Source organism: Plecotus auritus (assembly GCF_963455305.1).
Source record: "Plecotus auritus genome assembly, chromosome: 2".
Taxonomy (NCBI): domain Eukaryota; kingdom Metazoa; phylum Chordata; class Mammalia; order Chiroptera; family Vespertilionidae; genus Plecotus; species Plecotus auritus.
Window position 1 is genome coordinate 31,806,740 of NC_137771.1, and position 12,887 is coordinate 31,819,626.

At 55.0% G+C, this 12,887-nt stretch overlaps 1 protein-coding gene across 5 annotated transcripts in view; it reads right to left on the reverse strand.

The window, feature by feature from the left end:
- The window catches only part of KCNQ4 (potassium voltage-gated channel subfamily Q member 4), a 56,566-nt gene that overhangs the window by 14,301 nt on the left and 29,378 nt on the right, over window positions 1-12,887 (reverse strand). For 3 of the 5 annotated variants that reach the window (XM_080655106.1, XM_080655105.1, XM_080655107.1), the window contains exons 2-8: window positions 9,652-9,742; window positions 8,961-9,087; window positions 8,528-8,703; window positions 7,732-7,857; window positions 7,218-7,328; window positions 6,964-7,059; window positions 3,821-3,909 (exon numbers count right to left, since the gene is read on the reverse strand). In XM_080655106.1, coding sequence (XP_080511232.1) covers window positions 3,821-3,909; window positions 6,964-7,059; window positions 7,218-7,328; window positions 7,732-7,857; window positions 8,528-8,703; window positions 8,961-9,087; window positions 9,652-9,742 — 816 coding nt within the window. Of the gene's footprint in view, window positions 1-1,947; window positions 2,110-3,820; window positions 3,910-6,963; window positions 7,060-7,217; window positions 7,329-7,731; window positions 7,858-8,527; window positions 8,704-8,960; window positions 9,088-9,651; window positions 9,743-12,887 lie in introns of all 5 variants that reach the window. The other 2 variants (XM_080655103.1, XM_080655104.1) reach the window with 1 other exon arrangement.

Sequence of the window (12,887 nt, forward strand, 5' to 3'; positions counted from 1 at the left end):
GGAACGTGCGTGGCCTAGTCCATCCACAAGCAGCACGGAGGGTGTGAGCACTCAGGTGTATGTATGTGTATGTGTGTGTGCTCCCATCTGGGGCACCGCCGCCCCCTCCCCCCGCCCTGCGCCCCCATGGGTCCCAGACAGCCAAGATTAAGGATATGGCCATTTAGCCTGAGGCTGGTGCCTGACTGCCTAGAAGTCACAGCTCAGCTCCGTGGGGTCCCTTAGTTGAACGAACACCCCACCACCAGCACCACGAGTCCCAGCCATGCAGATACTCCAGGGCAGACAGACCTAAGGCTTGGAGTTAGTGACAGCCAAGCACTCACTAATAATCTGTTCCTAGAGACCCAGAGCAGCTGTGAGGGGTGGCACAGGTGCTGGCCACAGGCTAATTTCCATCCCCAGAGCCTTCCTATTTGGATAAGGTGAGGCCAGAGTGAACTGAAAGCTACAGAGCACCCTGGCTTAGCAGGGCAGGGTTGCACCAATGCCAAAATCTTTTGAGTTTCGGCCTGGAGGCCAGGGAAATAATGACGGCCTTTAGGCCATGACAGAATTTGAACACCATGCATCTTGGATGCTCTTCCAGGGAGCTGCCAGCCTGGCCTGGCCCCTCCCTCTAGCCCCAGACTTGGAGGGCTGGCTCTGCCTCTCTGTCACTCTCTGTTAAGTACCTCCCCCCTCCCCCCAAAGTGTCCTTACTCAGGACAGGGAAGAAATGCTGCTCCTAGTGTCCCCTGCACTAAAACCACCTCCTCCTGGTTCCCCAAGCTTTTCTGCCCAAGAGAACCAAGAGCTCCTTATCAGCTAAAACATCACTGACTTTCTGCCCAGGACCCAGAGGCTGAGTGACTTGATGGCTTTCTCAAGGACACACAGCATCAGGTGGCGTAGGTGAGCTTGCACCGCACTTCCTCCTCCTGACCACAGAGTGGTTCACCTCTTCTCCCCTCCCTTGTTCTGGGCCAGATGCCCAGCTGGCTGATGCAGGGATGATGTGTGAAGATGAGACAAAACAAAGAGATGGGTAGAGGACAGGTGAGAAATGAGGGGGGATTGAATCCTTGGCCTCATAGCCATACTTCCACGGGAGGAGCCACTTTCCCACACTGTGAGTTAGGGGTCTTCCCTTATCCAAATAGGCTTGAAAATCCACTATTATGAACATTTATGTGTGTGTATGGGTGGGGGGAGAGAAACATTATTTCTTTGTTCTTTCAAGATGCAAAACCTCCAGGCAAGTCAGGTCAAGGGGTAGAAAACTGCTGGGAGCAGCAAACTGTCCCTCAGAAAAGAAGAAAGGCATTGTGGGAGAATCCCAGGAGGATCCTCTGGGATTAGCAAAGCTGTGGACAAGGGCTACACAAGACAAGAGCATTAGTCATTGGTTGAGTTTACGTAGGTCCTACAGCGGTTCTTAGTCACAGAGCTCTCTTTCCAGCTGGTGTCTTGTTCCCGAGAGGCGAGTTCAGTGTCAAGCCCTTTCTAGAGGAACATGCTGGGGGAGGGGCCCCTGCCCTCACACCCCAGGATGGTGCCCACGATTACCTGAGCCGTAAGCACCTGTGGCCAGCGGCCTCCTCCTCTCTCCAGCTTCCCGGGAGGGATGGGGGTGCAGGAATGGAAGAGTGAGGGGGGGGGGCGTGGAAACAGAGAAAGAAAGAGGACAACGGAATGAACGGAGGAGATGACAGGAAAGGATGGTGGGGACCGACCCCACGTTCCCACATGACAAAAAGGTGAGTCCAGCCTGACCCCTCCAGAGAGGCTCTCAGTCTGTATCTGTCAGGCTGTTTGACAGCTGCCCAGGCCTCATGACCAGGCCTCAGAGTCCCCAGAACAGGCCTAGACAGCCATGTAGCGGCTGGACACAAGTCTGAGAGGAGGAGACAGAGAATGGAAGAGGAGGAGAAGCAAGAGGAGGTGGTGGCCCCAGAGGGCCCCTACCTTTCCCCAGGGCAGAAGGAGGCGCTGCCCGGCCGGTGGCAGGTGGCAACGGGCGGGTAACGGGAGGGCGCTCCGTCGGGTACTGGCGCCCGCCGCACCTCCAGGGGCCGTAGGCCCCCATTGCGGGCCCGTTGCACGTGCTCAAACAAGAGGGCCAGCTCTCTGCAGGAGAGGGTGCCATCAGCGGCAGGCAGGGCCCTGGCACCACCCCCTCACCCGGTGGGCACTGAGCTCCTGAGCTCACATCCAGCTGGGCCCTGCCTCTCTCCAGGGCTCAGCAAACATGCCAGGCCAGAGCAGGCAGGGTACGGTGTGGGCGAGACTAGCCTCCCTCCCTCTCTTTCTACACTCAGTTCCTGGGAAGTCCTCAGGGATGCCAAGTATGGTTGTACAGGCTGGGCACACTCCAGAGCACCCTCACGAGGGGGCAAGTGGGAGCGCAAATGCAGCTCACTCTGCTCATCAAGCTGTGCACAGGGATCTGGAGCTGTGCCTACCCGGAGGCCAGCGGCAGCCCTGAAATCCTCAGCCTCCGGAGTTGACTCCGAATTTTAGGGGGAAACTAAGGCTGAAGAGGGAGACGTGATAGGGTGGCTCGCCAGCTCCTTCCACTGAAGCGCTGGGTTATTGGAGACCAGATGTGGAACTCAGCTTCTTCATAATTCTCCAGGCATTGCCTGTTTCCATAACCCAAGGAGAAAATCTCCCCTTTCTGCCTTCCCATTCTATAGATGAAGAAACTGCGGTCCAAGGAGTAGGAGACCTAGTTGACCCAGAATCTCCAACCCAAGCTCTGTTCCTCTCACCAGAGGACCCAAGACCACCCCAACCGAAAATCTGCCCCCCTCCTCCACACACATCATATTTCTAACAAACCAGCCCCTGCGCCATTCCCCAAGGCCTGGCCTTGGGTCCTTAGGGCTCCTCCTAAACTAACTACCCTCCTGGTCTCTCAGGCGGGAGCTTGCCTCTGCCAGGTGGAGAGACGGGGAAACCAGTGTGATTCTGGGAGCTCCCCTGCCCAGCCCCTTTTCTCCTGCTCCTCCTCTGGGAACCCCCTGGAGCTGGTAGGAAGTAGGGAGGGAGGCAGCCAGGTGTAGGGATGAGTGGGATCATGCAACAGCTGCTCTTGGAGAACTAATGAGGAGAAAAAAAAAGGCGCCAGCAGAAGCGCTGAGCACAGCAGCCTGGCCTGCCTTGATGCCCGCCTGCCCGAGGGACCAAGCTGTGCTCCATGGTCTTCATTCCTACCTAAGGGCTTGGCCAGGCACCAGGCCACACAAACCTTGTTGATGCAAACCTGCATGGAGCCACCCTGTGCAATCTTACCCCAACCTGGGTCAGTGGGTGAACTCACTTCTGGCCCTAAAGCTGCTGCCTAGTACAGTAGAAGCAGGTACATATTCGCACACAGAGATACTATGTGGGCCCTTGAACCCAACTCCAGCATGCCCATTCAGGCCCATCCCATACTTCTCAATCCATTGCAATACGTCAAGCTGGCAAGGGCTAACACTGCCCCCAACTCAGACCAAGGGGAGATGAGCTGGCTGTGCCACTACCCTGGGTGGTATCGACTCTGGGGAAGCATGCAGACTGCCAGCACTCCGGGGCTCAGGGTTCATCCAGAGGGGCAGGCAGGGCTCCACTCCACACCCTGTGCTCAGTGTCCACAGTCTTCCCAGGGCGTAGAGAGTGGGAGAGAAGACACTCCAGGCTCTGAGGAAGGCAGGATCTGCAGAGCCAGCCCCAGAGGCTCCCTTGGGAGCCATCATCCCTTTCCCACCCTCCAGGGCTGAATCCCAGCCATTTGTCCTCACAGGTCATTACTGGCAGCCCTCTTCCCCACCTTCCCCCCTGCACCAGGTCCTACCTGAAGGATGGGAGGATACTGTCATAGTAGTACCAGGTGGCCGTCAGGTAAGCCCGGTTCCTGTCGGTGGAGTATAGGCGCCATGCAGCCTGGTAGTATGAGGGAAGGGAAACGGGAGACAAGGCTCAGTGCGGCCTCTCAGCCCCCCACCAGCCCTCTGCCCGAGATAACCCAGGCCTGGGCCAGCAGAAGGGCACGCAGAACCATAAGCCAGTTTCAATTCCATAGCCACCAGTCGGGCCAGCCAAAGAAATGGTGGCCTAGAGGGAAATGACTTTCCCAAGGTGATGAGCAGATCAGCCTCAAAGCCAGGGACCTTGGAGTATAGCAGCTAAGAGCTGGGGTTCTGTCATCAGGTAGACGGGTTTCCAATCCTAGCTGTGCCCCTTATGGGCAAGTTAAGTAAGCTGCAGAGCCTCAGTTACCTCATCTGTAAAATGGGCGTAATACTACTTACCTAACTGAGTGTTGTGAGGATTAAATAGGTGAGTGTACATGATATGTCAAGTGTAGTACCTGGCATATAGTTGGCAGTTAATGCCAAGTTCCCCTGTTAAACCCTCCTGTTACCTCCCTTACTACCACTGATAGATATCTATTCATTGTGTATTTGATTAATGTCTTTCTCTCCTCCTAGAGTGTAAGCTGTGTTTTGATCACCACTGCACCCTCTGGCACATGGTGAGTATTCTGCAAATGTTCAAGGAATGAAAGCTGACTGAGTGAATCATTATTACTAACAACAACCCCACCCCCTCTCTCCCAGCTGCCTGTCACTGCCCAAGGGTTGAGGAGGGGAAGACAGAGCATCACCTCCCTCAGCATTCATGGACTTGCAGGGTTTCCTTGCAACAGGAGGAATGAGGGTCAGACAAGAGGAAGGAGAAGAGCCAGGGAGGGACTGAGTGGGGCGATCATTGAGGGCAGGGAGGCATGGAAGCTGTTACACAGGACAAAATAGAACTGGCCCTGGATGCCCCCCTTTTTTGGGTGCCTGTTGTCCTTAAGGGACTGCCCACTGATGAACTCACCAGCCGGTCAACCTCCCAGGACAGGAATATTTTTACTTCCTGCTTGCCTAGGCCCCTGGCATAGGGTGGGGAGCAGCTGCCAGACTGTCTCATTAATTATGGGCACCACAATGCCAGCTGTCTCTCGGCCTGGAAGTGCCAGCTGCCTGCCCCTCCAATGCCCCTCCAAAGGCCAGCTCCCAGGGGACAGTGTCCATTGTGCCCCAGGGGACACAGAAAAGGAAAGGCTAGGCTGGTGGCTGGGAGATAGCGGGGATGGGGAGCGGAATTCCACCCTGGGGAGGAGAGATAAGGAGGGGTTGAGTCAAACTTGGGTTGGGGGTGGGGGGGTCAGAGAGTGGCATGCTGGAGAGGACGCCGATGTGGGCTGTGCCTACATTCCCCGCAGGGGTGTCTCTTGCACACACACTTGACCAGGGAGAAGCCAAGGCTGAGTCATCAAGTCACCCAAATCAGAGCCCTGTCTCAGCTCTGGGCAGTTGTGCGGAAACTGAGGCCACACACTGCTAGTTTCACCCCACTCTTCTGGCTGCTGCTTCTGTCTCCTTGGCTGGCTCAACTTTGCCTGCCAGCCACGAAATGTTGAGGCTCCAAAAAGCCCAGTTCTGGACCATCTTCTCTGCTCCCTCTTTACCCACGAGGTGAGCTCATCCAGGCCCAGGGCTTTGTTACGTCTACATGCAACAGCTGTCCATTTCTGCCCCGCCCTTTTCTCTCCTCTCAGAGGCACATCTGCACATCCAGTTGCCTGCTCAACATCGCCTTCCAGGGGCTCAGAAGACCCTCAGATTCCACATGTTCCAGGGCCCGTGGTTGGCAAACTGCGGCTCGCGAGCCACATGTGGCTCTTTGGCCCCTTGAGTGTGGCTCTTCCACAAAATACCACAGCCTGGGCGAGTCTATTTTGAAGAAGTGGCATTAGAAGCAGTTTAAGTTTAAAAAATTTGGCTCTCAAAAGAAATTTCAATCGTCGTACTGTTGATATTTGGCTCTGTTGACTAATGAGTTTGCTGACCACTATTCCAGGCCAACTCACATTCTTCAGGCTCCACATCTGCTCCCACTCCAGAGAGCAGGGCCATCAACCATCCAGTTGAGCAAACCTGGAGGTGTCACCCCACCTGGAAGTCATCCTGCCATCTCCCTCACCCTCACTCCTGATGTCACTATTTTCACCTCCTAAATATGCAGAATCTGCCCATTTCTTTCCATTTCACCTATTTCACATCACCCAGCAACCTGCCTTGCCCAGACTGTTGCCAGAGTCTCTTTTCTGGTCTCCCATACTTACCCGAGTCACCGTCCAATCCATTCACCACTTTTCAAAACACAAATCTGATCATGTCACCCACTCCCCTCCTTCAGACCTGTCCACATGGCTCTTAGGAAAAAGTTACACTCCTCCCTATGGCCCCGCGTCTGGGCCTGGCCCACCTATCCACTATCCACTCTTCCTTCAGCTTTCTGTTCTGGCCCTGCTAGCTTTCTTCAAGTTCGTCAAACACACCAGGACCTTTGCACATGCTGTCCCCTTACCCTGAGTCTACCCCTGTCACCTCTTCACCAGTTAACACCTACCCATCATCCAGCTCTCTGCTCAAGTATCATTTTCCCAGGGTAGTCTTTCCTGAATCCCCCTTCAAGGTCCCCTGTTAAAAGCTCTTCAGAGAACCATTTATTTCTTTCAAGACATCGATCTCAGTTTGTAGTTACAACATTCATTCATGTGAGTGCTTGTAAAATGAATTAATGAATTAAGGTGTTTGGAGTGGAACAAGCACACTGCTGGCTGCACAGCTGATGGGTGTCTACCAAGCACCTAGGGCCTCTCAGCCAGGCTGTCTTCCACTTCAGGCCATGTAGCGTTGGGACTGGAGTCGGCCAGTGGGGCAGCTCTGGCTAATCCTAAACTGGGCACTTGGTACAGAGGGACATTTTCGACAATCTGAGTCAGCATCCCAGCTCTGTTCCTGACTTGGCATATGACCCAGAAAAGTCACATTTCCTCTCTGAGCTTCAAAGTGGAGTCACAGTTGTGAAGCTGAGACACAAGAGTCAGCATACAGTGTGGACACGCCAATTCAGTTCAGGGGCTTCCTAGGCATCCGGTACCTGAATGAGGTTGGCTGCTGGCATCCTCCGCTTCTCAAAGTGCTTCTGCCGATGCTGCTCCTGCACCTTCAGGGCAAATCCAGAGCCGAGGATGCCCTAGGGGAAAGGCATGGTTGGGGGAATGTGGTAGTGGGGATAACTAAAGGCAGTCTCTGCCCATCTGAGATGCTCTCCATGTGGGATAAGGACTTAGCAGGCGTTGCCCCCAGGACCCCTTCCCCAGGCTGGGCAATCCTAGGCAGAGAGGGACTCACGGCAGGCAAGGCAAAGAAGGAGATGCCTAGTAAGGCGAAGCCGGCAGCCAGGACCCTGCCCAGCCACGTGTGAGGTGTCTTGTCACCATAGCCGATGGTTGTCAGGGTAATCTGGGAAAACAAATAGGTCACCCACAGGTCTGGTCACAGTGGCCACCCACAAGAACTTGTTGGGGGCACACAGAGATGAAGGCCTGATCATGAGGGAAGGGCCCCCATGGTTGCCCACCAGGGGAACTTGTCATGGAGATTGGCTAGGGGCACAGACAAATCCCGCCCCACCCCACCCCCAGCCCCATGCAGGGATATGGGCCACAGGGCTTGGCATCTGGGATTAGATGGGGGCACAAGCAGGTCCACTGGGGCAAATTGGGGAGCTAGCATACAGACTGGTCATGGGGTCCCAGCTGTAGCAGCGAGAACAGGGACAGGCCCGCCTAACCCTGAATTGGAGGCCACAATGGTCAGAGAGGGTCCTAAGGGGAAGGGCGGCCTCACACAGACCCTCACGTACCGTTCCCCACCAAAGCGAGTCAGCGTAGGAGGAGAAGTCTGAGTTGGCGTCCTTCTCGGCCAGATAGACCAGGAAGGAGGCGAAGATGAGCACCAGGAACCCGATGTACCAGGCGGTGATCAGCTCCTGCGGGAGCAGCAACAGGTGAGACCACAGGTGGGACCGAGGCGGGAAGGCGTGGGGAAGTGGGGGGCGCTGAGCCCATCTGGGAGAGGTGGGGAGGTGGGAGGCCCCAGAATGGCCCCTGAGAGGTGTTGGGAAGGGGATAAAAAGTACCCCACCCTTTGTAGTTCCCAGGCGCCTTTCTCTACTCCTCCCATCAGGGAGACTCTGCCCCTCCTTCCCGAAACGGCCAGGCCCTTAAAACCGCAGGGCACGCCCCGCCCCCGCCCTTGACCCTCAGGTTCCATGCTCAGACCTCCCCCACCCCAGACCCATCTTGCCCCGTCCCCAAACCCCACTTTTAGGCTTCGATCTGGCCCCGTATCTAGCCTCGCCCCGATCCCACCCTCAGACTCGCTCCAGCTCCCCACTTTGCTGTGCACATAGACCCTGCGACCAGAAGTTTCTAAATGAGACCCTCAAGCCCTTCCCCTCAGGCCCCGCCTCTTGGCCTGGTCAAGCCTCCTCGACCCATCCCTGGCCCAGCCACGGCCCCACCTTGTCCCGCCCATTGGCGGTGGGTCCGGCTTCCAGGTCCCCACCCCGCCACGCCTCCCTCCTGGGCTCCACTCTGGCCCCGCCCTCCTGCTCCGCCAGACCCGGCCGCGCCCCCGCCACGCCCCGCGGGCCGCACCTTGCTGTGCGCCATGACCACGGAGCCCAGCAGCTTCCAGGTGCCGCCGCGGCGGTCCATGCGCACCATGCGCAGGATCTGCAGGAAGCGCATGCTGCGCAGCGCGGACGTGGCGAAGATGTTGCCCTGCGTGCCCGCGGCGATGACGGCCACCGAGGCCACGAACACGATGAAGTCTGCAGGGGCGGGGATGGCGCGGTCACGGCCACCGCCAACAACCCAACCCACCCGCGTCAAAAACCCGAGGTTGGGGATCCCTGAGAACAGTGGGGCCATGGTGTGTGTGTGTGTGTGTGTGTGTGTGTGTGTGTGTGTGTGTGTGTGAGGGTTCCTTGAGTCTGTGCCAGCAGCCAGGGTCCGGGTCAGATATGGGGTCAGGGTGTCAACCCTGGGGCTTGGGGGTCACAGGTAGAGGGGGGACAGGCCTTATTACCTATGACACAGAAGGGTTTTCTGGCAAAGCGGAAGCGGCCCTGCCATCCTCGGTAGCGGCAGCAGCATCCGGCGGACCAGACACGGATGATGTACTCCAGGCCAAACACCACGATCATCACAAATTCCTGTGGGGCCAGGGGCCTGAGCTCTCCCCAGTCTCCAGCCCTGAAACAGCCTGGAGTCCCTGGGTTAGGGGTACTAGGATTTCCTCAGCCCACTTCTCCTGGAGGTTCTTACACCTGGGTGAACCGAGGAGGATTCTCGAAGGCAGGTGGCCCCTTCCAAAGAGACTGAAAATCCAAGTCTGTCCTCTCTGTCCCCATGAGCTGTCAGGGTTTTTCTCCTCACCCCACCCTCCCACTTCTAGTCATCCCAGACTCTAAAGCAGACTAAGAGACATAAAGGGCGGCTGTCTGTCAGCTGTCCCCTCCAAGATGTTTCTGTTTGAGGGTGGAGTTAGCAGTTTGGGTCCTGAGAAGGAGTGGGACCTACTCACCTCCTCTCGGCCCATCATAAGCCCTGGCATAGAGGCAGGAGGTCCCCAACACCTGCTATAAAGCAGGAGATGAAACCCAGAGATGGGCAGCCACCAGCGCAGGGAACACAGCACAGCAAGCCACTCTCTGAGCCATGGTATAAAAGGCCTCTCTCCGACACAGCCTCCCTCAGACAGGGACTCCAGCACTCACCAAGATGAGCAGACACTCATTGGCAAGTTCCTGGTGCTCCTGGATAGTGGACAGCACGGACAACACCAGGCAGGTGAACACCAGCAAAAATCTGCAATAGCAGCATGAAGGGAAGGGTTAGACTGCTGGGTGGGCAGGACAGCCAAGGAGCCTCAGCAGGGGGCTGTAGAGTCAGAGGAGGAAGGAAGCATTGTTTGAGAAGAGTTATCTGCAGAGCAGATGGAGGATTCAGAATCAGAGTTCCCTGGAATCGTGGCTTGTGCTGAACACCAAAGGGAGAAGCCCCCAGAGTCACAGGCCCCTTGATGCAGGCTGCAGTTCAGAGAGGTGGTCACTCAGCTTTGAGAGGCAGGTTGATCTGGACTGGCCCAGGGTCCCACAGTCAGGAATACCTCCAGGCTCAGCCATTCACAACCTCAGCCCCTGGCTCAGAGGTTGTCTTGAGAGAAGTGCTCCAGAGATTGGGGGAGGGGAAAGGGAAGGCCAGCAGCTGAGAGTGGGAGGGACCCCCATTCCCTATGACACCTGAGGTGGCAGAAGCATGGCTTCATCTACAGAATGGGGTCAATTGCCTCTGCCTTTGTGAACACTTAAGAAATTAAATAATCTGATAGCTATGGAAGGAAAGGGGACTAGGGAGAACAGGTAGAGAGAGAAGAATACAGAGTACAGAGGTTGTGAAGGGAATCAGGCATCAAGGAGCCATGAGGTGGAGGCCTGGAACTCCCCTGAAGGAAGTGGGAAGCGACTGAGTGGCCCAGAACCAGATGTTTAGACAAGGAAGGAACTTTAGAACCCAACTCTCCCACCACTCCCTCAGCCCCAATTTCACACATAAGGGAACTGAGGCCCAGAGAACAAACAGCCAAAGGTTGCTCAGTGTGTCCAGGATGAGGTTAGAACCAGGTTTCCAATGTTTCGGTGGATGGGCAGAAGGGAAAGGGCATGAGGACAGAAGCTGGTGGCCCCCGGAGGATGTGAGTGCATGAGGGAGGCAGGGCTGCAGATGCAGCAACAGGGAACGCTGGACTCCTGGAAGCTCTCCTTTTGGGGATGGGGGTGGGGCGGGCTGTGGTTACAGGACATGCATGTGCCCTGGAAGATACACCTGAGGGAATGGACTTCTCTGGAAACACATCCCTTGTGGATTGACCCACAAGCCTCCCACAAATGTTCCCAGAGTCTCCCCACCCGGGTCTGCTGATGCTGCATTCTGCCTAAAATACCTCACCATGGTAGCCTGCTGAGACTGCTCCCTTCCCCCACACAACTCTCGCTGCTCCCAGGAGCTCTGTGGATGCACCCCCCGCCCCTCCCAATGCTGGTCTCCCTGTATGGGGCCCAAATCACTTTCAACATAGCTTTGTGTTCATGTTTCATGGTGACAGGGGCATGGGCTAGGAATCAGAGAGACCTGGGTTCGAATTCCAGTCCTGCCAGGTGTGTGGCCCTGGGAAAGTCACCCACCTTCCCGAGACAGTCTCCTCATCTGTAAAGCAGGGACTGACAGGACAAAAACATGGAAAGGGTATGGTTATACCCTGACCCACTTACACCTCCTTGGACAGGGGCTCCTGGCCAGCTTGGAGAGCAGGTATAGGGCTGTGTCCCAGCACATGCCCCTGGGTGAAGGAGGTAGGTGGCAGATGTCAATAAAGAGTTTTGAATGAATGAGGGAAGAGGAGGCCTCCTTAGCCAGTTCCAAACAAGAGCTAAGTCAGCGAAGACATAAGGCACGGTGCTCTCCCGCACCGGCTCCTCCTGTTCAATAATTAACCACTGAAAACGCAGCAGCCACATCCACTGGGAAGAGAGACTGTCTCTGACACAGGGCAGAGGGTCCTCCCTGAGATCTTCTCATCCAGCCCCCTCCTCTGGGAAGAGCTGCAGCCAAATCTTGATGGGCCTTTACCCCACTGCTGGACAGTAATCCTTCAGTCCCATTGCTCAGTCACTCTAGGGGCTGCCAACTGGGTGTTTCAAAAAAATTTTTTTCTCAACGTTTTTCTTTCGATGCCAATAGGTACACATCTATAAATGTCCACTTCACAATAGGTTAATTTTTAAAAGTAGCTTATAGAACCTTAAGGGCAGTGTGATCAAAATTTTTAACATGCAGATGTCTTTTATATACTGTACTAGAGGCCTGGTGCATGAATTCATGCACAGATGGGGTCTGGCTGGCCCGGCCTGATTGGGGCCAATTGGGGCTGATTGGGGCCTGGCCAGCATGGGGCACTGGGGGCTGCAGGAGGTTGACCAGCTGGCCTTGCCCCCACATCAGGGTGAGGGGGCCAATCGGGGGCGGGGCTGGCCACAGGGAGGGGGTGGTGCAGGCAGTTGGCCGGCCAGCCCTGCCCCCAATCAGGGGGCAGGAGCCTGATGGCAGCCGCAGTGCACATCAAAGCAACCGGTTGTTCCGGTTGCTTGGCTTTTATATATATAGATACCAGAGTCAGTGGGAGTTACCGCTGGGTGGCAAAGTTAAGAGTGACTTGGTTTTTGTTTTGCGTTTTGCTTCTCTGCATTTCCTAATATTTTTTAGAATAAACATGGGTATTCTCTTGCCTCTGTAACTTGTCTCCTGAGCCCATTTATTCTCCAACTCACTTCTACCTCTATGACTTTCTAAATGAACTTTCTCTTATGGTTTGAGTCTTGGCTCTGAATTATTTCTTAGCCAGAACTCAAGTACTGAGGTCCAGTCTGACTCCATCAGTTTAACACCTGGTGCCATTTCACCGCCAGCACATGCACATGGGGAATTCACATAAGCATGAAAATTCCAAAGACATAAAACAAAATGAGGTATAAATGTCATTCAGCGCTAAGGAGGGAGAAGTAAACCACAGGGAGACGAAAAGAGTTATTGTTTAGTACATCGAGCCATCTTGAAACAATAGGTCACAAAAAGGACTTTGATGAAAGGGTCTTGCTAGGTTCTTCCCTGTCAATTACACCTAATATTTTAGATATTAAAATACAGTCATTCATCTAGGATGATGGCTCCCCTCCTGGAGCAAGTCCATTGTCTAAATTCCTTTTAGGCAATGAGGTCAAAAGGTTCTTCCTGAGCCTTCTGGGCTTTTAATGCTTTTAGCTTGAAAGAATCTGCATGCTAGAGTAGCACATCTTGGGGTGACTCATCTGTATCCCTACACTTAAAATGTAAACAACTTTATCAAGTTTTGAATTAATGTAAATTCAAAAACTGACAGTGTTCTAGCTGTTAAATA